The 27,119-nt window shown below is 42.5% G+C and overlaps 1 protein-coding gene and 1 non-coding gene across 2 annotated transcripts in view; both read right to left on the bottom strand.

Annotated features, from left to right (window-relative positions):
* Positions 1–24,319, bottom strand: part of Rs1 (retinoschisin 1) — a 29,371-nt gene extending 5,052 nt beyond the window's left edge. The window contains exons 1-3 of the mRNA XM_032889578.1: positions 24,268–24,319; positions 12,250–12,275; positions 8,435–8,540 (exon numbers count right to left, since the gene is read on the bottom strand). Coding sequence (XP_032745469.1) covers positions 8,435–8,540; positions 12,250–12,275; positions 24,268–24,319 — 184 coding nt within the window. The remainder of the gene's footprint in view (positions 1–8,434; positions 8,541–12,249; positions 12,276–24,267) is intronic.
* A 2,087-nt stretch (positions 24,320–26,406) lies between these two features.
* Positions 26,407–26,479, bottom strand: Trnav-uac. Its single transcript has one exon. It is a non-coding gene; the product is annotated as a tRNA-Val (tRNA).
* Positions 26,480–27,119: the final 640 nt, after the last annotated feature.

The following is a 27,119-nucleotide window of genomic DNA, read 5'->3' as shown; positions in this document are numbered from 1 at the left end:
TGAATAAGTGATAAATAAATAGACAGATACATAGATACATAGATAATAAATAGGGGAAAGTGTATTTAGGAAAGCAGTTGAGTTTGACTAGCAAGCATTGGCTAGCTGAACCCTGCTGTAGAAGAATAAAGCTGATTTGCTTACGCCAAAGATATTGAAACAACAACAACAACAACAAACAGAACAGCATTGGGTTATCTTGCCAGTGGACAACCTACATTCCAATTTGACAATGATAAGTTCCAAACAAGGCAAATGAAATTATGTCCTCCGTGTGTGTGGATCTGAATTCAAGAAAAAGAGGTTGGTTTGTGGCATCTTTACCTGGAACATTAGCTAACAGGGAATGTTTGAGTCTTCTTTGAGGTCGAGGTTCCCAAATTCAGCAAAATAGTCTGGGACTATAGATCAGTGGTAGTGTGTTTCTGTATCATGCACATGGTTCTATTTTACACACGCACGCACACACACACACACACACACACACACACACACACACACACACACACACACACTTTCTTCAGAAATGGCTATACCCTCCCCCTGTCTGAAATCAGACATAGACAGGAGAGCCACAGGCTTCACGCCAGGATGGCTCAGTTTCCTTTCTACCTTTAAGTGCGTGTGAGTGCGGCCGGGCTGGAGACGACAGCATTTGTACTTTCTCAAGTGCTCAAGCCTTGCCGTCTGTTAAAATCATGCCGGTTTTCAGGAGAGCTTTTCTGTATGGGTGCTTTTCTGAGCCAAACAATGACACCTGGTGTGGCTGAATCATTAGGGAAGCTTATTAAGAATGCAGTGTCTAGGAGTCCACTCCCGGAGTGGAGTATTTTTAACAAGCATACTTTCAAAGTGCATTTTAAAAGCTTTGGCCTGCCAGGGAAGGCATTTTGTGGGCTGGTGGATTGAGAGATCTGAGCACTCAAGCCCCGACTTCCCTCCAGCCTACCAGACAGGGTCAGACTATCAGAAGGAGGAACAGGATCTGAACAACAAAAAACAGGGTTTTAATGGACCTTTGCTTATCGCTTAGACCTGATTGGTTTGCTTTCAGGGTGCAAGGTTTCATGTAGCCCAGGCTGGCTTGAAACGATGAACACTTGCTATGTAGTTTAAGCCTGACCTTGATCTTCCTGCCTTTACTTCCCACATGCCGAAATTATACATGTGTACCCACCACTCTAGCCTTCCCAGGTTCTTCAATCTGTAAGGTTTTTTTTTCTTTGTTTCTCATAAAGGCAAATGTGTCAAACACTTTCCCATGGCCGTGGGCTATAGGGAACAGGCAGAAAAGAAGGAAAATCTTGTTACCGTCTCCCTGGCACTGGTTGTGGCAGTTTACTCTTTCCATTTACCTTTTATTCACTCTCCTGCTTTGCTTCCCACACACTCTGTGTGCCAGTTAGGAGTAAACTAAACATCTACAGTGGCAGTGACCTGGGAGGGCTTGTCCAGCCGCTGAGATTGTGTGGTTCACTTGTGACCCAAGGACATCTTTTGGAGGCCTAGGACTATAGCTCGGTTGGTAGGGATCTTACCAAGTCCTCGGTCTCATCCTCAGAAGCTGGGCATGGTTGTACACACGTTTTTGAAAGCAGGAGGACAGAGGAATTCAAAGACAGTGAGTCCAAGGCCAGCCCAGAATACCTGAGATCTTGTCTCAGACAGGAAAGAGGGAGAAAGGGGGGTAAGGAGGGGATAGAATGAGAGGGAGAGGGAGAGGGAGGGAGAGGGAGAGGGAGAGGGAAAGACAGAGACAGAGACAGAGACAGAGACAGAGACAGAGACAGAGAGAAAGGGAGAGAGACTGACTAAATAATGCTACCTGGTTGGCCTAAAGAAGTTTGATGTCCTTTATAATCCAAGCTGGCTCTGTGTCATCCTATCTCCTGTCTAATCCTCTGGGCGTCAGACCTTGACACCTTCAAGCCACAAAACAAAGACTACAGGCCAGGAGGAATCAATCTCAGTTGCGCCATCAATCACCCAGGGAGCTTCAGGCACACTAGTGCTCTGACATTCTCAAGGGATTCTCTGCTGCGTTTGGACTGGAGTAGGGCCCCAGAGCCACAGACGATAATAATGAGTAGTTAGGAATAAAGAGGCCTGCCTAGTGTCAGCGAGCTTAGTTTTTGGTTTTTGGTTTTTTTTTTTTTTCTTTTTTTCAGAGCTGGGGACCAAACCCAGGGCCTTGCACTTGCTAGGCAAGCGCTCTACCACTGAGCTAAATCCCCAACCCCGGGAGCTTAGTTCTTAACGCCCTCTAAGTCTGTTTCCTCACTTGAGAATGGCCATCAGAGTACTGTTGCCTTGAGACACTTGCGAAAAGACAAGGTGAAACCCTGTTTGACAGTTGTACACCTAGAAGAGTATAGTGCCTAGCTAAAAAGGAGCAGGCTGCAATATGTTTTTTTTTTTTTGACTTTGCATGTTTTCTCTTTGGATTTACCATAGGAGAATTCTAACACCCTGCGCCTGTCTGTCCTCCTGTCCAATATCAAATGATCCATACAATACCAGAATAGGGGATAGCCACGGCTAAAGCAGGCGAGACCTTGTGGAGGTCTGAGGTCACTAAAGATATGGTTTCACTGAGGAATGGGACCAAGGATGAGTTAGCCCTCTGGACATCCTCAGGATTGGGGGTTCTATGGAAGTGCAGCCTAGAGAGAGCTTCCACCATAAACAGCTGTACACCTGTGTGGCCTTGTCCCCAAGCAGTACTTGCAAGCTTCAAAGGGCAGACCCTGGTTGGCCCCACAAACATTATCTTAAGGTTTTTCCCAGCGATTTTATTATAAACAGCTACTATACTGGTGTGTGTGTGTGTGTGTGTGTGTGTGTGTGTGTGTGTGTGTGTGTTGTATAGAAGTGCATGAATGTGCACATATCCATGTGGAGGGCCCATGAAGACAATGTTGGATGAACTCCTCTATCAGTCTCTGCCTTCTTCCTTTAAGACAGGATCTCTTACTGATGAAGCTCAGTGTTTTGGATGGGCAGACTGGCCACCAAGTGCCTAGAATTCATCTGCCTTCACCCACTAATGCTGACATTATAGATACAATAACACCTAGGTTCTGTTTGTTTGTTTGTTTGTTTGTTTTGTTTGCTTGCTCAGTTTGTTTTGATCTGGTTTCATTAAGGATTAATAGTGTAAGCCTGAGCCCCTCGTGAAGCCTAGTGTTTAATGTGGATGGAGGGAATTGAAACCCAGGTCCTCAAGCCTACAATAGAAAGCATCCTTACCTAAGATCAAAAACTCAGGTGACAGCAGATGCTGGCGAGGATGCAGAGAAAGAGGAACACTCTTCCATTGTTGGTGGGATTGCAGACTGCTACAACCATTCTGGAAATCAGTCTGGAGGTTCCTCAGAAAATTGGACATTGAACTGCCTGAGGATCCAGCTATACCTCTCTTGGGCATATACCCAAAAATGCCCCAACATATAAAAAAGACACGTGCTCCACTATGTTCATTGCAGCCTTATTTATAATAGCCAGAAGCTGGAAAGAACCCAGATGCCCTTCAACAGAGGAATGGATACAGAAAATGTGGAACATCCACACAATGGAATATTACTCAGCTATCAAAAACAACGACTTTATGAAATTCGTAGGCAAATGGATGGAACTGGAAAATATCATCCTGAGTGAGGTAACCCAATCACAGAAGAACACACATGGTATGTACTCATTGATAAGTAGATATTAGCTCAAATGCTTGAATTACCCTAGATGCCTAGAACAAATGAAACTCAAGACGGATGATCAAAATGTGAATGCTTCACTCCTTCTCTAAAAGGGGAACAAGAATACCCTTGGCAGGGAATAGAGAGGCAAAGATTAAAACAGAGACAGAAGGAACACCCATTCAGAGCCTGCCCCACATGTGGCCCATACATATAGAGCCACCCAATTAGACAAGATGGATGAAGCAAAGAAGTGCAGCCTGACAGGAACCGGATGTAGATCGATCCTGAGAGACACAGCCAGAATACAGCAAATACAGAGGCGAATGCCAGCAGCAAACCACTGAACTGAGAACGGGACCCCCATTGAAGGAATCAGAGAAAGAACTGGAAGAGCTTGAAGGGGCTCGAGACCCCACATGTACAACAATACCAAGCAACCAGAGCTTCCAGGACTAAGCCACTACCTAAAGACTATACATGGACTGACCCTGGACTCTGACCTCATAGGTAGCAATGAATATCCTAGTAAGAGCACCAGTGGAAGGGGAAGCCCTGGGTCCTGCTAAGACTGAACCCCCAGTGAACTAGACAGTTGGGGGAGGGCAGCAATAGGGGGAGGGGGGGGAGGGGAAAACCCAAAAAGAAGGGGAGGGGGGAGGGGGAAGTTTGGCCGGAAAACGGGAAAGGGAAAAAAACATCGAAAAGTACATAAAAAAAAAATTAAAGTAAAAAAAAAAAAAAAAGACTGAACCCCCAGTGAACTAGATTGTTGGGGGAGGGCGACAAGGGGGGGATGGGAAGGGGAACACCCATAAAGAAGGGGAGGGGAGGATTAGGATGTTTGCCGGAAACCGGAAAAAGGAATAACACTAAATGTAAATAAGAAATACTCAAGTTAATAAAAAAAAAAAAGAAAGCATCCTTACCTACTGACCTATCTCAACTCACCAGCCCCACTACACTTCTCTATAGTCATTTCACTCTTAAAGGAAAAACTCACATCTTTTATGGCTCATGTGACCCTTGATAACTTGATAGATAGGGGTATGTGTGACATGTGTTACTAAGGTACTTTACATGTTAACTTGCTTTGTTCAGGCTATGTTTTATTGGTCTGTGAGAGTGAATTCCAGACTTGTTTATAAAGGATATTCGGGGGTTGGGGATTTAGCTCAGTGGTAGAGCGCTTGCCTAGCAAGCACAAGGCCCTGGGTTCGGTCCCCAGCTCTGAAAAAAAGAAAAAAAAAAGGATATTCGGGGCTAAAGGAAAAGGTAGGGATATTGCTCAGTGCTAGAGTATTTCTCAAACATGTTCAAGGTCTTGGTGTGCAGCTCTCTGATTTAGCACTTGCCTAGCATATGTGAGGCTGTAGGTTCAAGTCCCAGCACCACAAAAAAACAAAACAAAACAAAACAAAGTTGCCTCAAAGAAAACTAAGCCTGGGGGAACATGTCTACAATCCCAGTTCTCAGGACAATCGGGTGTTCAAGGTTATGCTTCGATATGTCTAAAAACAAAGGGAGGATGGAGCAGCTCAGGAACATTTCTGACAAGAAATAGCTGAAAATTGTGAATAGTACGTGTGTGTATGTGTGTGTGTGTGTGTGTGTGCGTGTGTGTGTGTGTGTGTTAGAATTGAAAATATATAATAATAAAATGTATAATAATAAACGAACAATATTTATAAAAGATACATGTGCAGGTAATATAGAATATTAGTGTGGAATAAAAGTAAAGCACTAAGGAGGAGCTATTGGGTTATCTTGGTATTTTTTCTTTTTATAGTGCTGAGGATTGAACCTGGGGCTTCACACATGTGAGGCAAGTGTTCTACCACTGAGCTATAACCCCAGCCTGAACCCCTGGATTTCTTAGGCTTTTGCATGCCCCCACCCTGCTATACTCCATCCTCAGGAGGCCAGGTCAATCTTAGGTCAACTGTGAAAAAGGCAGAATTAGTATTTGTAATAGATTTAGCTGATGCTAAAGAAGGTCCCTGGCCTTCTGCTCTGTGGGCAATATGCCTAGACTTTGTTCTATGTAGCCCCATGGGCTTTCTCAGCAGCTCTGAGTGACAATGCACATACTTCTGTGCTTTCTAGGATCTTCTCCCTTAAGGCAGGCCCTGATGGAAACAATGAATATCAAGATCCAGGCTGACAAAATGGTGTCCTTGGCATTCCATGAGAAACGAAAACTGTGACCAACAAATGCCTTCCAGAAATTTGAGCCTAGTCCTGCCGCCATGAATCTTTTCTTTCACAAAATAGCCAGTTAATATGACGAACCTACCATTTAACACTGATGTGGTTTTCTTCCTTTCTACCTGAAAATATCTGTGTGGCTAGAAGAAATAAAGTCTATAAAAAGAATGCTTATGCTAAGATCCAGTTTCAGATTGAAATCTCAAGTTTATTTATATGAATAAACATTATTCATATAAATGAATATAAATATAAATATGATATGTCACTAAGAAATATAAACATTTATAAATATAATATATGTATTTATTTGGAGGCGTGGTTGAAGGGAGTGTGCACATGTGGGAGATCAGTGCCGGAGTGGAGGTCGGAAGATGACAACTTTAAGCAGTCGCCCTCTCCGTCCATAGTGTGGGTCTGCTTATCAGGCACTCTGGTCTACGGAGCCATGCCACTGGCCCTATCCATTCATCTTTGACATAGTGTCCTATGTAATCCACGACGGCTTCAAACTCCCTGTGTACCACTGAGTATAGCCTTGAAATAATGATAATGATCATAATAATGATCTTCCTACTTGAACCTCCAGAGTTCTGTGATCATGGGCCCAGCAGTGAAACCCAGACTTGGTATGTGTTGGGCAGGCACTCTGCCAACAGAGTGCGACATCCTCAGCCCTTTGGCTACTTTCCATGAAGCTTTGGAGTGAAATTCCAGTATATCTGAGGTCCTCACTGGACATATTTCTTTTAAAACAAATATTAGGCTTAAAATGGTCAGGTCAGACACGCTGAGGAGAAAGTAAGAGTTCACACAGCAGAGGATGTGATCATCTAGCTGGCCAGATAAGAGGAGCAACAGGGCTCTGAGGAAAACAACGAAGCTAGGTCTTAGCATCCTCCAGCTAGCTTCCAACTTTTTCCCTAGTCAGCTTCTCACGTGGTTATACATAGTTGTTCATAGTCCTGCATCAAACTCTAACCAGTTGGATTGTGGATAAAGACTACTTCTAATAGAGCTCTCGTCTGTATTACAGGAAAAGGATGACCTCAGACTGCCCGCAAGGGCGAGCAAGGGCAGGAAAATGGTAGACGAAGACTTAGAAGTCTAGACAACGGAGACTGCCCTTTGTCATTGCAGGAGATTCCCAAGAGTCAGACTCACTTTCTGTTTTGTTACCTCACCTGCTAAGCTCCTTTTGCTTGCTATAAGAAATCATGGCCACTTGTTCCTTTTACCTGTGCTCCAGTGTGATTCTTCACCATCGAGGGCCCAATGGAGACAACTGCTGCTGCAGTTAGGATTAGAGGGTCTTCCTTCAGGAGGAGGCATATCTCCCCTTCCACAGCAGAAAAGAATGCCAATTTCCACTGAGTGCTTAACCTTAGTTAGATGGAGCCAAAGCCTTTGTTCCTGCCTCCCTATCGCTGCCTGTCATACAGGAGATGTGGGGTTAAAGGCATTGAAAAGACTTAGACATGCATTATGAGAGAAGGTCCTTTGAGATTGGGCAGATCACATTTAACAGCAGTCTTTGCCACCAAGTAAAATGGGATATCCCTGAGGAAACACCACTTCACTGAACATCCTTCCTGTTTCCCAGCTCCTCACCCCAACTTCACAGTTTCATAAAGAAGAGACTGAGTTTCTGTTGAGAAATAGAGATTAAAGTACTCTCAGAAGCAGGAGAGGCATGGCTTTCATGCACCATCAGCCCTGGGCCATGGAAAGGATTAAGCCTTGCAAATATTTACAGAGACAGTGCAAGCCTCTGCAAGTCTGCTCTAATTTCTCACTGTAAACTCCAGAAGGCAACAAAACAAAAGAACTAATGTCTATTAAAGGCCACAGTTGGCCAAGTCCAACACAATGACGCCTTGTCCCATTTATTCCTCCTAACAACCCCATAGAGCTGGGGCACCAAACTGCCAGCAGTTCTCAACTTGTGGGTCACAACCCCCACCCTGGCAAACTTCTGTTTTCAAAAATATTAACATTGCTATTCATAACTAACAAAATCACAGTTAGGAAGTGGCAACAAAGATAATTTTATGGTTGGAGTCACCACACCATGAACTATAGAGCTCCTCCTCCATTTTGGCTAAACTCTGCCAATCCAGGAAATGACAGTAATTTACTTTCTAGAAGTGGCTTGTTTTACTAGATTCTTGTCCTCCCTATCCTCATTGCTGATTTGGAGACTGCCTGACTCCAATCACAAGATATAGAAACACTACCCACCCACCCACCCACCCACCCACTCACCCGTATAAACACACACACACACACACCTATTTCCTCTGATACCTATAAGGAAGGGACTTCCTGCATGCTGAGTTATTTTCAGATTGCATTGACAATTGGGTCTTACCTGACCATCTCAGACAAGCCAGGGAGAGAGAGCCTGGCAGAATGAAGAGAATGTTGGAGCAGTGGTCGCTGTGAGATGCGAAGTGCACAAGCCAATGTGAGAGAAATCAGAGCAGAGAGATTGAGAGCTGGAGGGAGGAATGCTAGGGCACTGAGCCACTCACCTGGAATACAGTCTAAGGAGGCGGCTCCCGCAGACCACAGAGCATTGGCTCCTCCCTGGCAATCACACTTGCACGCTTTCTGGTACCAAGGGTCCTCACCCTCATCCTGCAGACAGCCAGAGGAGCACAAGTCACAAAAGTCATAGTCAAAGGCAACAGGCCAGAGTACCACAAGAAGCTTTTTGGAAAAGGTCAGACCTACTCATTACGGTGTGTGGTTCGGCTCTAAGCACACAGTAGCCCTTCATCTTGGAGTCCATGTTTCTTTTTAGCTTGAGTTTCTGCTGCTACTGTTTTTGGACAGGTCTCTCTCGTGCATCCTGTGTATCCCAGGCTGACTTTAAACTCACTGGAGCAGAGAATGACCTTGTTGAACTCGGGATCCTTCTGCTGTCTCTACATCTGAATGCTGGCCTTCTACACTTTGCCCAGTTTATGTGGTACTTAAGATCAAATCAAGACTTTCATGAATTCTAAACAGGCATTCTATAAACGAAGGTACACCCCAGCTATATATTACTTTTTAAAAATATGTGTGTGCATGTACATGTAACATTCAGGTGCACATGTTCTTATTTACTCATGCTAGAGGACAACTTTGGGTGGCATTCTCAGGAATGCCATCTGCCTCTTTTTAAAAAAAATGGATATATTCGATTTACATTTCAAATGTTATTGCTTTAGTTTGATATTGGCTACTGGTTTGCTGTATATGGCTTTTACTATGTTTAGGTATGGGCCTGAATTCCTATTCTTTCCAGGACTTTTATCATGAAGGGGTGTTGAATTTTGTCAAATGCTTTCTCAGCATCTAATTAGATGATGACGTGCTTTTTTTTCTTTCACTTTGTTTACATAGTGGATTACGTTGATGGATATCTGTATATTCTGCATACCTGGGATGAAGCCTACTTGATCATGGTGGATGACTGTTTTGATGTGTTCTTGGATTCGGTTTGCAAGAATTTTATTGAGTATTTTTGCATCGATATTCATAAGAGAAATTGGTCTGAAGTTCTCTTTCTTTGTTGGTTCTTTGTGTGGTTTAGGTATAAGAGTAATTGTGGCTTCATAGCAGGAATTAGGCTGTGTTCCTTCTGTTCCTTCTGTTCCTTCTGTGGAACAGATTGGACAGTATTGGTATGAGGTCTTCTATGAAGGTTTGATAGAATTCTGTACTAAACCCATCTGGTCCTGGGTTCTTTTTGGTTGGGAGACTTTTAATAACTGCTTCTATTTCCTTAGGAGTTATGGGGTTGTTTAAATGGTTTATCTGATCCTGCTTTAACTTCGGTACCTGATATCTGTCTAGGAAATTGTCCATTTCCTGCAGATTTTCCAGTTTTTTTGTATGTAGGCTTTTGTAGTAGGATCTGATGATTTTTTAATTTCCTCAGATTCTATTGTTATGTCTCCCTTTGCATTTCTGATTTTGTTAATTTGGACAGACTCTCTGTGTCCTCTGGTTAGTCTGGCTAAGGGTTTTTCTATCTTGTTGATTTTCTCAAAGAATCAGCTCCTGGTTTTGTTGATTCTTTGTATAGTTCTTTTTGTTTCTACTTGGTTGATTTCAGCCCTGAGTTTGATTACTTCTTGCTGTCTAGTCCTCTTGGGTGTATTTGCTTCTTTTTGTTCTAAAGCTTTTGTTTGTGCTGTTAAGCTGCTAAAGTATGCTCTCTTCTGTTTCTTTCTGCAGGCACTCAGAGCTATGAGTTTTCCTCTTAGCACAGCTTTCATTGTGTCCCATAAGTTTGGGTATGTTGTACCTTCATTTTCATTAAATACTAAGAAGTCTTTAATTTCTTTCTTTATTTCTTCCTTGACTAGGTTATCATTGAGTACAGCATTGTTCAACTTCCATGTATATGTGGGCTTTCTGCTGTTATTTCTGTCTGTTGTTATTGAAGACCAGCCTTAGTCCATGGTGATCTGTTAGGATGTATGGGATTATTTCAGTCTTCTTATATCTGTTGAGGCCTGTTTTGTGACTGATTTTGTGGTCAGTTTTGGAGAAGGTACCCTGAGCTGCTGAGAAGAAGGGATATCCTTTTGTTTTAGGATGAAATATTCTATAGATATCTGATAATCCATTTGGTTCATAACTTCTGTTAGTTTCTGTGTCTCTGTTTAGTTTCTGTTTCCATGATTTGTTGCCACCACTTGGGAGATAAGGATAGGAAGATCAAGAGGTCAAGGTTTTTGTTTTACTTCATAACTGTAATTTTGCCTCTGTAAAGGTAAATGTCTATATTTTCCAGTATATTTTCTGTGACCCTTTAAAAGACAGGGTTGTTCAAACTAGTAAAGAAGTCACAACCTACAGGTTAAGAAACACAGTGCCAAGTAACAATGATATAACCACCTTCATACTCCAAGTGAGTTGTTTTGGCTGTCTTTGGTTTCACTTTTCTTTTATTGGATATCTTTTATTTACATTTCAAATGTTATTTTCTTTCCCGGTTTCCTGTCCATGAGCCCCCTATCCCATCCCCCTCCACTTCTTCTATGAGGGTGTTCCCCCTCCCCAACTACCCCCTTCCCACCTCCCTACCCTGATATTTCCCTTCACTGGGGGTTCTAGCCTTGGTAGGACCAAGGTCTTCTCCTCCCACTGGTGCCCAACAAGGCCATCCTCTGCTACATATGCAGCTGGAGCCATGGGTCTGTCCATGTGTACTCTTTTAGGTAGTGGTTTAGTCCCTGGGAGCTCTGGGCTGGTTAGTATTGTTGTTCTTTATGGGGGCAAGCCCCCAGCTCCTTCAATTCTTTCTCTAACTTCTCCGATGGAGACCCTGTTCTCAGTTCAATGGTTTGCTGTGAGCATTCACCTCTCTATTTATCAGACTCTGGCAGATCCTCTCAGGAGACAGCTATATCAGGCTCCTGTCAGCAATCACTTCTTGGCATCAGCAATATTGTCTGGATTTGGTGACTGTATGTATATGGGCTGGATCCCCAGGTGGGGCAGTTGCTTATTTTCCTACTAAGAATATGTTTTCAAAAACATTATCCTTAGTTTATTATATAAATTAGACATGTCAAGAAAATAATATAGATCTGTCGAAAAAGGCATTATGCTAAACGAGGAAACCCAGTCACTGACAGCCATGGGTGCTCCACCTCCAGAATGTCTTAAAGCAGGCAACATTGCAGTGCCAGAAACATATTGGTAGTTACCAAGGGGAGGGTAGAGGAAGCTGACACAGCCAATATTGATTGGCTTAGCTATAGGGTGTCAAAATGACCAAATAAAACAATAAATTATTTTACAACTAATTTTTCTCCATATTCATGGTTCACAAAAGTCTTATCCAATTAGCGTTTATATTACTAAAACACAGCCCTTTCGATTTTGCAATGGACATTAAGACATTTTATGACTTCCAAAATGTGTTTCAATACGATCGTAAACAAATAGTTTTTCATTCTATTTTCAATGCAAACAAGCATGTACTTTTTTTTTTTTTTTTTTGGTTTTTGTATTTTTTTTTAAAAAAGAGTTCAAGGTTATCAACAGCTACCTAGCAAGTTCCAGGCCAGTCTGGGCTACATGAGAATTTGCCTTAAAAAAAAAAAAGGCAACAATAGCCACAAAGAAAGCAATAACAACAGCAAAGCTGATGCCAATCTAACTGGGTGTTGCACAACTCCTGTCCCAAGAACAAAGAAACCCCACCCACCTTCCTAGGGGTGCAGCTAAGTGTTAAACCACTTGCCTAGCGTGGAGAAAGGTACTCTTCCCCCAATAGTGCTAGACTCATACATTAGTCAAAAGCCATAATGGTGAAAATTCCACTTTCCTTTCTGTAACGTACCTCTGTCGAAGACAGTCCCAATGTGGCTGAGCAAAAGAACAAGAGAGAAAAATGAAATCAAGAAAGGAAAGCAGGCAAAATGAAAACGATGCCTAGGAGGTTAAGGGGCTTCATTCTGGACCACGAGAACAGATGTGGTAGGAGAAGGATGAAAATTATTATATTTTTGCTCCTTGTAGAATTACGGAAAATACATTAATATAACAAAACAGGGTACAGTAAAAGTTTCCTTTATTTATGTATTTATTTATTGTTTTGTTTTGTTTTTGTGAGGGGTTGGGCTAAGTCAGAGAGTGATGGCATTGCACCAGTGTGGATATCCAAGGAACCTTTGCAGAAGTCTCATTTTCTCCTTCTACCGCTTGGGTTCCAAGGACTGAGTTCAGCCCATCAGGCTTGGCAGCAAGTGCCTTCCGCTGCAGAGCCCTCCTCACAGCCCCTTTATCTCTCACGTCAATGTCAATACTATTAGCATTCTAATCAAAATCTTTCTAGCTACCCCAACCCTTTTGCAGGCTTTTTATATTTTTAGAAATATCTTTTGAGATTATAATCACAACATTTCTCTTTCCTCCTTCCAAACGCTTCCATATACCCTTCCCCACTCTCCTTCAAATTCATTGCATTTTTTCATCAATTGTTATTGCATTCATATATGTGTGTATATATACACATACATATACGTGTACACTTACACACACATATACATTCCTAAATATAACCCATTTGTTTTGTGTAATGCTACTTGTATGTATATTTTCAGGGCTGCTTGGCACTGGACTATCCTATAGTGACAAAGAAGGCAGAGTGGCAGTCAAAGTGACTGTAACTGTGGTGGCAGGATCCTGAGGCAGCTGGTCACCCCATGTATCACAGACATACTTGGTCATCCACATTTATTAAGCACTAATTATAGTAACAACAATATGAAACCAGCTTAAATGGCCATCAACAGAGAAATAGATACAGAAAATGTGGCATGTATTCACAATAAAGAATGAAGTTATGTCATTAAAAAGACTTTGAGGAGTTTACCTCTATCATTTTTGGCCTCTATTTTCCTTTCCTTTTAACTTTTTCCTTTACTGATAAAGTCCTTACTCTTGTCCCAGGAGACTCTATGCCCTGTTCTGGCTCTTGAGGGCACCAGGCATACAAATGGTACACAAACACACATACATACAGATACCCATACATACACATAAAATCTTAAAAATAATTAAAACAAAAAGGTTATTTTTGGCTGGACTATTGGTTGGAAATTTTTCTTGAGGTTTGTCTATAAAGTATAAGAACTATTAAGCCACAATAAAATATAAATTCCATATAAGTCATCTGGGGCCATTGAAAGTGCAAAAGTTAGCAAGAACAGGTTTAAGTCGTTCAACTGTGGTGGCTAAAGTAAACTGTAAACATCAGTATCCCTCTCTGACACAGGGTCATTTTTTATAGCCATGGCTGTCCTGGAACTCACTATGCAGACTAGGCTGGCCTTGAACTCACAGGGCCCTGTCTCCTCTCAAGTGCTGGAATTAGCAGTGTGCATCTCCACATCTGGCACTCTACTTTTTTTGGTCCTCCTCCTTTACCTCTTTTCCCTGCTTTCTGTTCCTCTCATCCTCCTGGTTCCCTTCCTACAATCCCACAATTTATCCCCCTTTGCTTTTATGTCACATGTATGCTGTTACTCCCACACCAAGGACTCTCCTTTTCCTCTCATCCTTTCCTGTGAAAGGAGAGGGTGTATAAGAATTCTAATTCACCTAATAATTCTCTCAAGAGCATTCATACTCTTATGCTCACAATCCCCCACCCCCTTCCAGGACCTCACTATGTATGGCTATATGGTCTCACTATAACCCTGGCTATCCTGGAATTCTCTATGTAGACTAAGCTGGCCTCAAACTCAACTCTGCCTCCTCAGGGCTGGGATCAAAGCATGCACCGCCACACCCTGCTTATATATGGCGTCTCTGTTATGAGTTGACTTAGAGTCCTTTGAGTAAATACTCAGGAGTACCAAACCTGGATCATGTTGTAATTTTAGTTCTAGAGGTTTCTTTTGTTTGTTTGTTTGGTTGGTTGGTTGTTTTTTTGGAGTGGGAGGGAAACCCTGTGCTGATTTCCATAGTGGCTACATACACCAGGTTCCACACCCACCAATAGTGAATAAACTGTTCTTCTCATCCACCCCAACTTCTCCAGGTAAAACTTAACAGGTAAATTTGCATGCTTGTGTGTTCAGTGTGTGTTGGGCACATGAAGTTAAAGGACAGCCTCAGATGTTCCTCAGGAGCCATCTACCTTTTGTTTTGAGAGACGGTCCCTTAGTGGCCCGGAAAGGGACAAATAGGCTATGCTAGCTATCCAGCCAGCCACGGGGATCCTCCTGTCCCCTCTTCCCCATTATGCCCTGTCTTTTCTTTTTTTCTTTTTTTTTTTTTCGGAGCTGAGAACTGAACCCAGGGCCTTGCACTTACTAGGCAAGTGCTCTACCACTGAGCTAAATCCCCAACCCCTATGCCCAGCTTTTAAAACCTGATTTCTGGGGAGTAAACAGAGTTCTTCATACTTGCATATAGGTACTCTGCTGGCTGAGTGCTCTCATCAGTCCAAATTTGCATGCTTTTATTAATCTGTCATTTGTCATAAGGAGTCTCAGCCATAAACCTGAGAATGAATAAGTAACATATATTTATTTTCTCCTCATTAGTGCCAAAGCTCCCATTTCTTTTCAATAAAACAAATCCCTTTATTTCTGTGCTGACTAGAAAACAATACACACCTACTACTGTAAAATTCTCAAAAGAAACCTGAGCGTAGACAATAGAAGCTGTAATTCCCTCCTCTAACCACTTTGTCGTTTTGCAAGAGAATGGGATGCCCATGAAAAGCTTTCAGCTTGAGAGTAAACACTCATCTTTTTATCATGATTATAAAAGCTACCAGTTAAAGAATACGCACTTTCCAATTTGTGGCCACATTGCTGCACTCATTGTGAGATTGGCACTGGACTGGGGCACAGGTCCTATGCAGTAGAAGCCTTGTTCTCTACCCAGGGAGACCTGAGGACCTGGAAGAAGATAGACCACTGGACAGTGCCCAGGGTGATGCTGGGGAGGTGATGGAAGTCAGGAAGCACAGCTCCTAAATCTACTAAGATTCAGGGTCAGCAACTTCATTGGTAGCCACCACACTGTTAGCTCTTTTGAGAACTTGTTCCTCTGTTAGTCACCTGTTACAGGGGGAAATGACCTTCTAGGGTAGCTGTGAACATGAAAAACTGCCATTTTTGTTGTTTCTGTTTTGGGTTTTTTGGAAACAGGATCTCATATAGCTGGGGATGGCATCAAAGTTACTATGTAGCCAAGGCTGGCCTTGAAATCTTAATTTCACAACATCCACCTCCTAGGTACTGAGATTACAGATATGTAGCTCCATGCTGGGCTTGGGTGTTCACAGTATTGGCTGCGATCGAATGATTTTGTTTCCTCTCCTTCTACTCAATTTCTATGTTGAAATCTGTTCACCAATGTGAGAGCATGCAGAGATGGAGGGTTTTGGAGGTGATTGAATCACTTTGGGGCTCTGACTCAGCTGGCTACTTGCATCAATGGAATGAATGCTTTAATATAAGGTTCTAGGAAGCTGGATACCTTCTACCTGTAAGGACACTGAGCAAAAGCACCACCTATGAACCAGCAGCCCTCACCAGACACAGAACCCGCTATGGCATTTGATCAGAGACATCTGATCCTCTAGAACTTATGTCATATTCAAACCAGTCTGTGGTGGTGGTGGTGGTGGTGGTGGTGGTGGTGGTGGTTTTTTTTAGCTGAGCAAGTGAACCAATGTCTTAATTCCTTTGCTATTCATGTCATAAAGTACCATGACCAAGGTAACTTATAGAAAATATTTAATTAGACTATATGGTTTTAGGAAATTAGAATTCATGACGGCACAAGCCAAGGCATGACAGCAGGAATAGCTGAGAGCTCATATTTCAATCAGCGAGTAGAAGACAGAGAGAGGCACACTGGGAAACTTCAAAACCTTCCCCCAGTGACAGACCTCATCCAGCAAGGCCACACCTCCCAATCCTTCCCAAACAATTTCACCAACTGGGGATCAAGTTTTCAAACATATGAGCCTATGGGAACCATTCTCCTTTAAACCACCACAAGCAAGTACTTCAGAGACAAGGCCTGCACTAGCAAAAGAAATCACCTAGGTGGTTGGGGATTTGGCTCAGTGGTAGAGCGCTTGCCTAGGAAGCGCAAGGTCCTGGGTTCGGTCCCCAGCCCCGGAAAAAAGAAAGGAAAAAAAAAAAAAAGAAATCACCTAGGGCTTCATCTTTTCGAATGCAATGGATTCTCCCCAGCACTGCCACACTAGGTGCTGTCAGCCTTTCCTGTCTACCTTCAGCTTTCACCATTCTGATAAACCTTTCTTTACTTTGAGAACTTGGCTTACTCAGAGTCTACACAGATATTGCTAAAGCCAAGGTTCAGACTCCTGCATGGAATGGCTTACTAGATCTCTACATGTAGATGCCTCTTACTATTCTAAACAGGGCCCAACCAAATGTTGGTACGGTAGAAAGCAATGCCAACTCTTATATGCTTCTGTGATTGTTAGCCTCTTTGGCTTTTGGTAATTTATACCACGGCTGAGCGTATGTGTTCCCCATAAACCACCAGTTCCATTCATAATTAGAAATGTCTTCATGTATTTTTCCCAAAATAAAAATGTGTCCTACAATATTCATGGAAGCAGACCTTGTAATGCCGACTCTTCAACTGGGAGTGCTAGTGTGGCCCTCAAGGGGAGAGATACATAGTGATAAATTCACAAACTAGAACACTAAACTACAATGAAGATAATCAAAAGTAAAACAACACGGTAATAAGAAGGAGGGGCTTCTCCTCTCCACTCCACAGACCCTGCCTGCTCTTAGCACTCCCCACCATGCCTCACTGCTAAAGATAGCTGTCCACATCTATCCTCTATCTGCCAATGCAGAGAAATGAAACCCATTTGCTCAAAGTCCCTCAGATGGGTGCCCCTCAGGACATTTCCTTATCTCTATGATGAGTCACATCGAGACCATGGTCTGCCTCCTGCCCACATCTCTTTATGAACATTTGTTCTATTGCCATGCCCTGGTCCACGGATTTTTTTCTTTTTTCTTTGTCTCAAATCCCTCTACTTACCTGCCAACTTCTCTTTGCCCACATCCCCTTTGCATGAAAAGGACTTTCTTAATTCCCAACTCGCCCATTGGCCTCAGTCTTTGTTCTCAACATCTTCCTTCCTTCCTTCCTTCCTTCCTTCCTTCCTTCCTTCCTTCCTTCCTTCCTTTTCGCTTTTCTTCCTTCCTTTTTCCTTCCTCCGCCCTAGTCTTCTGAGTCAGGGTCAGCGCTAGGGCTCTAGCTCAGTTGGTAGAGTGCTTGTCTTAACATGCACAAAGCCTCAGCTTTGATCCCCAGTACCACAGGAACTAGACACCGTGACATACATTCTTGAAATCCACGCACTTGGGAGATGAAGGCAGGAGAACCGAGAAATTCGGGGTCATCCTTTGCTTCATAGCGAGTTCAGAACTAGCTTCCAGCTAGCCTAAGCTATATGAGATCACTGAACTATAGTCCTGGAGAATTCATAAAGTTAGCGCTTCTCTGACTTGGGGATTGTTAATCAGGAGGTCCTAGGCTTCACCTCCAACTCTCAAGAGAAGCTGGGATACCTGAGAGACAATGAACTAAAGGACGTAGCCACTAGGCCGGAATGGAGTAAGAGCTAATTCCTATGATTCATTAAATGTGGGGCTGATTTCTTGCAGATTCCCCAACCTACTGGTTTCCTGGCCCTCAGCCCCAGAGGACCTACTGGTTGCATAAACGTCGAGTTGCCAAGAGTTTTGTGGAGAGATAAAAGACAGGATCAAAGCCCAAATCTGTCACTGAAGAACATCTACTAAAGTCAGGTGAGCCAACCCACAGTTCACAAGAGGCTTAGCAAATAGCTATCAGGGACTTCTGCAACCTTCCTTATTCCTGGAAGGGGAAGGGTGGGACCCACTAGGCAGGCATGGTGTAGGAGCTTATTCCTATTAATTTGGTACTGATTTCTTGCAGGTTCCCCCACCCACCAGTTCCCCCACCCACTGGCTCCCCGCTCTAGCAAACATTTGACTGCAGGCAGCCTGGGATTCTAAGGTGCCAGATTCCCATGTAAATGAGCAGAGAAAGAGGGAACAGCAGGCGTTTTACAGAAAAAAACGCTGTCACCAAGGGAGCAGCGAATGAAAGTCACTGTTGCAGTTCCCCCAAAATGATTTAATCACCAAAACAACTGGGGAATAAAAGCATAAAGCTTTTTTTTTGTCTACAACATATCACACCAGAATATAATATTGTTGGAAAGTGAGAAAGGGGGTGGAAATCATTAATTATTTCCATCATATGTAGATGCATCTTTTTCTGCCTACTCAGGTCTTTCCTGTGCTCCGGGCACATGTTTACAGGTGATGTTGCCACTTGCAGATCTTAGATTTGTGCAAAATGGGCTCATGAGTCCTTTTTATTCAAATGGTTGAACCACTGGGGAGGCCCTTGTTACTACAGGGGGCTGAGGGGGAGGGGAGAGTCAATGGAAGCCTGCTTATTTCTCTGTATAAAACTTGCAAGCCCAAGAGGAAACGTGCACCTTAGAGATACAGAGATGAGATTATTTTAGAATATTTTGGTCTTTCTGATTGAGTTTCCCAAAATACAGTATTCACTCGCTTAGAAACTGACCAAGCAGGGGAGGAAAGTATAAGAACTATGAATGATTTTTTTTTAAAGTAACCAGTCCCTTAATCTACTTGAGAAACACGAATAAAGAAGCAGGAGAAAACCAGAAGGCTGCAATAATGTCCCTCTCAGGAAGAAGAGAGAAGGAAATTGCTTTTAGTGTGAAAGTGTTGCTATTTTAGGCGACAGGCATATTCATGGGTAAATCTGTTATCCTTTCATGCTCAACACAGATGAACCTCACAGACACGTGGCAAGCAAAAGACAAAAGACCACATGTTGTGTAATAGCATTTCAGTGTAAAGTCTAGAAGAGGCAAATCTATAGATGACAGAAAGGGAATCTGTGCATGCCAGGAACTGGGGCTGGGGGCTGGGAAGAATAGGGAGCAAGTATTTAATATGTGTAGTGCTGAAAAGGTTCTAAAATTGGATCATATGTGCCGCAAATCTGTAAGCATATTTAAAAAAAAAACTATTGAGTTATACCCTCTAAGTGGATGAATTAAATGGCACATAAATCACGTCTTTGAAAAGTTGCTTTTGGCTGGAGAGATGGCTCACAGGTTAATAAAATATATTGCTTTTGCAGGGGACTCTATTCTCAGCACCAATGTCCAGTGGCATAAAACTGCCTGAAACTCCAGCTTCAGGTGATCTGCTGTCTTCACAGGCCTCCACAAGCACCTGCACGAGGATGTACATACTGTTCCCCCAGACACATAATTAAAAATAAAAAGTCTTTAAAAAAAACCAGTAGCCTTTTATAAAAATAAGACAAAAATGCAATACCTGGTGTCTTTTATATCCATAAGTTACCTGGAAGATGAGACTGGATATCTCCCTCCATCTTTATACAATAAACCAAAAAAATATGGACTAACACATTTTAATAGGATGGGTATTTATTAATCATCATGAATGGCATACACACAGGGCCACAATGCACAGTGGAAAATAAACAGGGCCCCAACTTAGTTGTATGCCATCAGTGGTTGTCTTAGTATGGTCACATGTGTGTTTCCAAATGAACCCCCATCCAGGGTAGAAACAAAGCTCATCTACTGATCTTACTTCACAATAATAAAAAAACTGCTGTTGTCCAAGCAACAACATAGAATAGAAACAACACAGAATAAATGAGCTAAAGAACCTTAGTGCATGGGCTCCCACTGTCCAGTGGACTGTATCTTTCCCATGTGTATTGGTTTATGTCTCCATCTGGACTAGAAACTGATAGAGCACAGCCTTTATGTCCTATAACTGTCTTCTGTTTCGCACCATATCCAAGTTTGCTCTGGATGGAGTATACAGGAACTTTTTGAGTCACCCTATCCAGTTTTGCATGGCTTGTTTCCTTCTAAGTATGCTGAGGGACACACACAGACACACATAGACACACACAGACACACACACACACACACACACACACACACACAGGCTGCCTTGTGTATGTGTGTGTGCCATGTATGCACATTTGTAGAGGTTTAGAAACTTGCCCATGGGACAGTGTACTGATTTGAAAGAGAATGGCCCCCATAGGCCCCATATGCTCTCAATTCTTGGTTCACAGTTGGTGGAAATGTTTGGGAAGGGTTAGAAGCTGTGGCCTTCGACAGGAGCCGGATGTAGATCGCTCCTGAGAGACACAGCCACAATACAGCAAATACATAGGCGAATGCCAGCAGCAAACCACTGAACTGAGAATGGGACCCCCGTTGAAGGAATCAGAGAATGAACTGGAAAAGCTTGAAGGGGCTTGAGACCCCATATGTACAAAAATGCCAAGCAACCAGAGCTTCCAGGGACTAAGCCACACCTAAAAGACATACATGGACTGGACCCTGGACTCAGCCTCATAGGTAGCATGAATATCCTAGTAGAGCACAGTGGAAGGGAAGCTGGGTCCTGCTAAGACTGTGAACCTCCAGTGAACTAGATTGTTGGGGGAGGGGCAATGGGGAGATGGGGAGGAACACCCATGAGAAGGGGAGGGGCAGGGATGTTTGCCCGGAAACTGGGAAAGGAATAACACTCGAAAATGTATATATAAGAAATATTCAAGTTAATTAAAAAAAAAAAAAGAAGCTGTGGCCTTATTGAAGGAGGCATGTCACTGGGTCAGGCTTTGAGGTTTCAAAAGCTCACACCAGGCCCACTTAGCTATCTCTCAGCTTTGTGACTGTGTCTCAAGATATAAGCTCCCAGCATCATGCCTGCTTGCCTGCTACCAAGTTCTTGCCTCACCCTCTATAATTGTAAACCCTCACTGAACTGTTTCTTCTCCAAGTTACCAATAGAAAAATAAGACAGATGGGAGGATCAAAGAGAAGCTTTACTAGATGAGAAGATCTAGTCTGATTGCGAGTGTCAAGTTCTAATGTTTACCCTGTTGAAAACATCCAGACATAGGTTTGTGTTGCACACGGAGGCCAGAGGACAATCATGGGTACCATTCCTCAGGAGCCATCCATTTTGTCTTTTCTTTCTACCCTCTTTTAAGGCAGGGTCTCTCATTGGCCTGGAGCTCACCTAGTAGGCTAGGCTAGATGACTGGCTGGCTGGCCACCAAGGTGCAGACATTTGCCTCCCTAGCACTAGGGTTATAAGCATGCTTCACTATGTTTGACTTTTTTAGACTTTTCTTTTTCATTTTTTGTTTATGAGTGTTTTGCCTGCATGCATATGGACCATGTCTAGTGCATGAGGGGTTACAAGAGGCTCTCTGAGGCCCTGGAACTGGAGTTCTAGAGCCTGAGGAACCAAGTTTAGGTCCTCTACCAAGTGCTATTAACTGCTAAACTACCTCTTTTGGCTATCATGCCTGTTTTGCTGTCGTTTTTTTTTTTAAAAGGAAAGTTTTGGGGATCGAACTCAAGTCAACATGTGTAAGCTGTAAGCACTTTACAGACTATGCTGTCTCTCCAAACCCCAGACAAGGGGTCTTGAAAGAACAGAGTAGTGTGAACAAATGAATATCAACATCAACCATGTGAAAGGGGAAGTGTGAGCACTGCGAACTGTCTGAGAACCAAAGGGATCTGGATCAAAGGCTTTGCTTAGATCTTTTTGTGAGAAAAGAACAAAGAACCAAAAAGAAGCAAACATAAATAGAAAAACATCAGAAAACCTGAGAAAAGGACCCTGGAGAAGTTGGATATATATCTCCCAGGGTAGAGTTTTCATTGTTTAGCAGGCACATGGCACTGGGCTCCATTTCCAGGCCTGACAATTAAAAAACAAAACAAAACAAAACAAAACAACAACAACAAGAAGCACAAATTCCTGACATGTAATTGCGAAGGGCAAAGGTGGGGTGTTAGCAGCCATCCTTAAATCATATCTCAGAAATTGGGTGTGGTGGCTCAGGATTGAAATCTTAGGTATAAATAATCTGACTGCTATGAGGTCAAATCTAGCCTGAACTACATGGTATATTGAAGGCTAGCCTGGGCTTCAGTGTGGGATACAGTGTCTTGAAATAATAACAACAACAGCAAAAACAGAAAATAATAAAAACTAAGGAAAAAAAACCTGTTTTTTTTTTTGAGTTTGTAGTATGACCTTGAGATTTTATTTTCACAAGTGGAAACACTATAGCTCTCTTCAGATACACCAGAGAGGGCATCAGATTCCATTACAGATGGTTGAAAGCCACCATATGGTTGCCGGGAATTGACCTCCAAAAGAATAGTCAGTGGTCTTAACTGCTAGGCCATCTCTCCAGCCACAAGTCTTTCCAAACACTAGAAATACTACTAGATAATAAAAGACACAAGACTACTGGTTCATATACATACATATATATACATATATATATACATACACAAACACACACATATGCATAAACATGCAAACACATAAACACATGAATGCATACATGCACATATATGCATGCAAACACATGCATATACACATGCACAGGCATACATACATAAACACATGCATTTATGCACACACAGTATACAAAAGCATACATATACACACACACACACACAGAGGGGCCTCCTTTTCCCTGTAACACTCTACACATACACTATCACCCAGAAGTCTTCAACAATTTCCTTCTTCCTTCTTCCTTCCTTCCTTCCTTCCTTCCTTCCTTCCTTCCTTCCTTCCTTTTCCTCCCCTTCCCACCAGCGAGGGACTTGCTGTATAAGCTCAGCCTGGCCTAGACCCCCTCCCATTATTGGGACAGGGTCTCAGATAGCTCAAGCTGGCCTCAAACTTAAGTAGCTGACGTTGGCATTGAACTCATGACCTTTAATTTGCTTTAATTTGCCCAGTACTAGGACTGCAGGTATGTATAGGTATGCCAGGTAAAAATGAAGTAAGATTTTTATTTGTTTGTCTTATACTGCTTCTGGGGATTGCACTCAGGGACTCATGAAGGCTGGGCAGGGAACTGTACCACTGAGCCCCATCCCCAACCCTTCAACCAATATTTACTACTTGAAAGTAAGAACTTTAAAAGGAATTCTGAATTGATGGGCACTTGAGAGGTAAGAGAGGCATGAAAGTGTATTGTCTAAGATCGAAAGAGATTTAAAGTTTATTTGATTGACATTTTAGAGATTTTGCTTTAATCTGTCCTCATTTAAGCATATCATGACTACCAGGGCCACATTTAGAAGTTAAAAAGTGATGGAGTATATTGAGTCTTTAGAGTTTATTGACTTTCTTTGGATTATTTTATTAGACTTCTATTAGACTGCAGTGGTACTTGGCCTTATGCTAATCCATATTTAAACTAGGGTGACCCTTTGTCCTGATTTGCCTGGGACAGTCCTCGTTTACACTTGTCCCAGCACAGCTATTAATAGCTTCATCCTTAACCCTCAGTAATAGTCAGGTTCAGAATAATAAATTCTACAATTGCTCAAACTTTGCCTCCTAAAATTTCCAAGAAACATGACTTCTCATTTAATTGCTGCAATTTACAGTTTGACACAAATTCTGAGGCCCGCCCTGCTTTCTGTTGGGGTTTCAACAGCATTTGAACTTTAGAAGGTTCCTCAGGAAACCAGGAAGCCAGTAGCAAGACAGTGACAAGCATAGCCACACAAAGATGACCTTTTAAATTAATAACCTGTGAACCAATTGACATGTTGTCCTCACACAGTTTTTATTATTCAGGTTGTATTTCTCTTTATCAACTATTCTCTTTACTAAATCACATTATCAAATATATTAACAAATGTCAATAGCAGAATAGCACGTACCTTCATAGCCAAAGAGAAGCAATAAGAAGAAGCCTTCAATCTTGCGTGGCATTTTCTCCTTGTCCTTGGTCACAGCACTCCCTAAGTGAAGTAGAAAGCTGGCCTTGGAGCAGGTGATTAACTTGAGCCACTGGCCTCACTAAGCATCTTATTCCATTTAGGTCTTAGGTCTTTCACTCAGCCCCCGTCAAATTAACCCACACCATCCCCTGCCTCAACAAGAAGTCTCAGGAGATATTGTTGACATAGGTTGCTTTAGCAAAGAAGGTACTGATGCTATTCCATCTTTAACTGTAAGGCGAGTAATGCAAGGTAATAGCAACTGGAGTTGGAAGATGTGGGTCCCTAATTCTCCGACATCATTTTCTAGGGAGTGACCTTGAACAGTTTCCTGCAGAATAAACCCATCCTCGATTTGTAGGGAAATGTCATAGAATGTTCTCTCCCAGAAGAACTTGTCATATTGACATCTGACGCTCGCTCTAGAAAACATTAACTTTGCTAGTGGCAGCTCATTTGCATGTAAGGATGTGCAGTGTTCAGTTTAGTTATGATAATGACAAGGAAACAATTAGAATGGTCCAAGTTAGGAAGCTGGCTCAGGGAGCAGATACCCGAGTTCATCAGGGAAGAAACATACCACTTGCATTGGTTTTCTGACTGTAAAAGAATGATCATGTCTACTTCACAGGATTCTGTTGAGATTGAAGTGGCATGATACTACAAAACACATAGTAAGTCCGGAGGTGTAACCAACCTCAAGATGGAAAGACTTGCTTTGAGTGTACATGTGTGTCTCTCATTTGATTCCCATCATTAAAAAAAGTACTTATGTCAATGTCTGGCGCACTCGGCTATCATTATTACCTGGTCATTAAAAATAAGGTTGATGGGAGGAACAAGGTCAATGGATGTAGTTTAAGTTTTGCAAGGAAAAAATTCTGGAAATCTGTCCACAGCAACATGAATATGCTTACAGTACCTAACTGTGCATTTGGCTGGTTTAAGTTTTAAAAAGAATAAATTTGGTCGTGCCAAGACTGAACCCCCAGTGAACGTGATTGTTGGGGGGAGGGCGGTAATGGGGGGAGGAGGGGGAGGGGAACACCCATATAGAAGGGGAGGGGGAGGGGTTAGGGGGATGTTGGCATGGAAACTGGGAAGGGGAATAACAATTGAAATATAAATAAAAGAAAGTACCCAAGGAGAAAAAATAAATTGATTATTAACAGAAAATCCATTTTGTTTATTTTAGTTACAAAAAAAGATGTATATTTATATACGGCATAAGCAAAACTGGGGTAGGGCATGGAGGGATTAAACCAAGAAAAAAAATCTAAAGTTTCTCATTTCCCAGTTGGTTCTGTTACCACCATCTCACCCCTGGCCCCAAGGACCCCTAAAACCTTCCACTCATTCTTCTTGTGAAACATAAAAACATCTCTTTACGTCTCCTCTCCCCTCAAATTTTCTTCCCTGAAAGGAAACTATAATAATGGGAACCAAAAACCAACAACCAAACAAACAAAAAAACGAGTTAGAGAAACATTTAGTCATTAATCAGCACGTACTGGATAGGTTTGTAAAACCTGACATGAGTAGTGAGCGAGAGTAATCAGGGATGTATTATATACAAGTATGAAATTGTCAAATACTGAATTTAATTAATAAATTTAAAAGTATGGCATACATTCTAAACTGTATATAAATCCTTCCTTCACTAACCGTCCAGCTACACCAAAAGGAAAAGAACTATGCTTTTGCTTTTGTTCTGTATTTTAGAGTTGAATAAGGTATTAAAGATGCGTTTTAAATCTTTAATCATAACCAACTTTTTAAAACTGCAGCTGCAGTTAAAGTGTGCCTAGTTGTAGTTATTTTCCTGGGAAGATCTGGGCGTCAACTTGTGCTGGCTCAGGAGAAAGGGTCTTGAGGTGGGGTAGACAGCGGCTAAGGCTCTGACTCGCCCTGCTTTCACTCTGGGGGATCTGGATAGCGGCTGAGACCTGGGCGGAGACGAGGTGACTGTGGTTTCGCTTCTGAGATATAAAGATGTTAGGGAAAAAAAAATGTAGGTAGAAAAATAAGTGTTCCGTATTTATCTAGCGTCGGCAAAAATGTCAGCTGACTTTGCAGCTATGGTTCCACTGGGGCTCGAACCCAGGACCTTCTGCGTGTAAAGCAGACGTGATAACCGCTACACTATGGAACCACCACAGCTACCAGTGTGATTGGTAGCCCTTTTGAGTGGGTGCAACCAAACTCGGCGTCTCCGCAGGAAACCCTGCCCTCTGCCGTGGCTCCGCCCCTTCTCAGAGGCGCGGAATTCAAAGCTGAATTTTGAGCCCAGGCTCAGGTCCCTCTTCCTGACTCCAACTCTTCCTGGTTGTCATAGAGGAAAAGCACCCGCTGTATCACTTAACTTGAGAGGCCTGGTGCAAAATGAGAGTGATTGTCCTGTGTGTGTTAGGTTATGAAGAATTCAAGAGCCTTACACCCAGCTGTCTGACCCTGCTTCAAGGAAGGTAAGGTTGTGGGACTCTCTATCACCAAAAGCTCTCAGGTGGGTTTTTTTTTTCTTTTCTTTTTTTTAAATTGTGTTATTTTGCCTTCTCTGGGGCTTCTGGGTGGATTTTTATCACTATTCTGGGACTGTTCACCACCATCAAACTTGAAAACATACTAAAAACCATTTGGGGCTGTCTTTAACCACCCTAGTAGAGGTGACCTAAGGGTGGTGGTTGTCCTTTTTCCTGGTATCTTCCTCTGAGACTGGCAGAATGATGGAGATATGATACTGGTTAGAAATAACATCCATCCATCAACCACTTTTTCTGATAATGCCGAAGGAA

Source organism: Rattus rattus, chromosome X (genome assembly GCF_011064425.1).
Source record: "Rattus rattus isolate New Zealand chromosome X, Rrattus_CSIRO_v1, whole genome shotgun sequence".
Classification (NCBI taxonomy): domain Eukaryota; kingdom Metazoa; phylum Chordata; class Mammalia; order Rodentia; family Muridae; genus Rattus; species Rattus rattus.
This window is presented reverse-complemented; position numbering and strand designations above follow the sequence as displayed.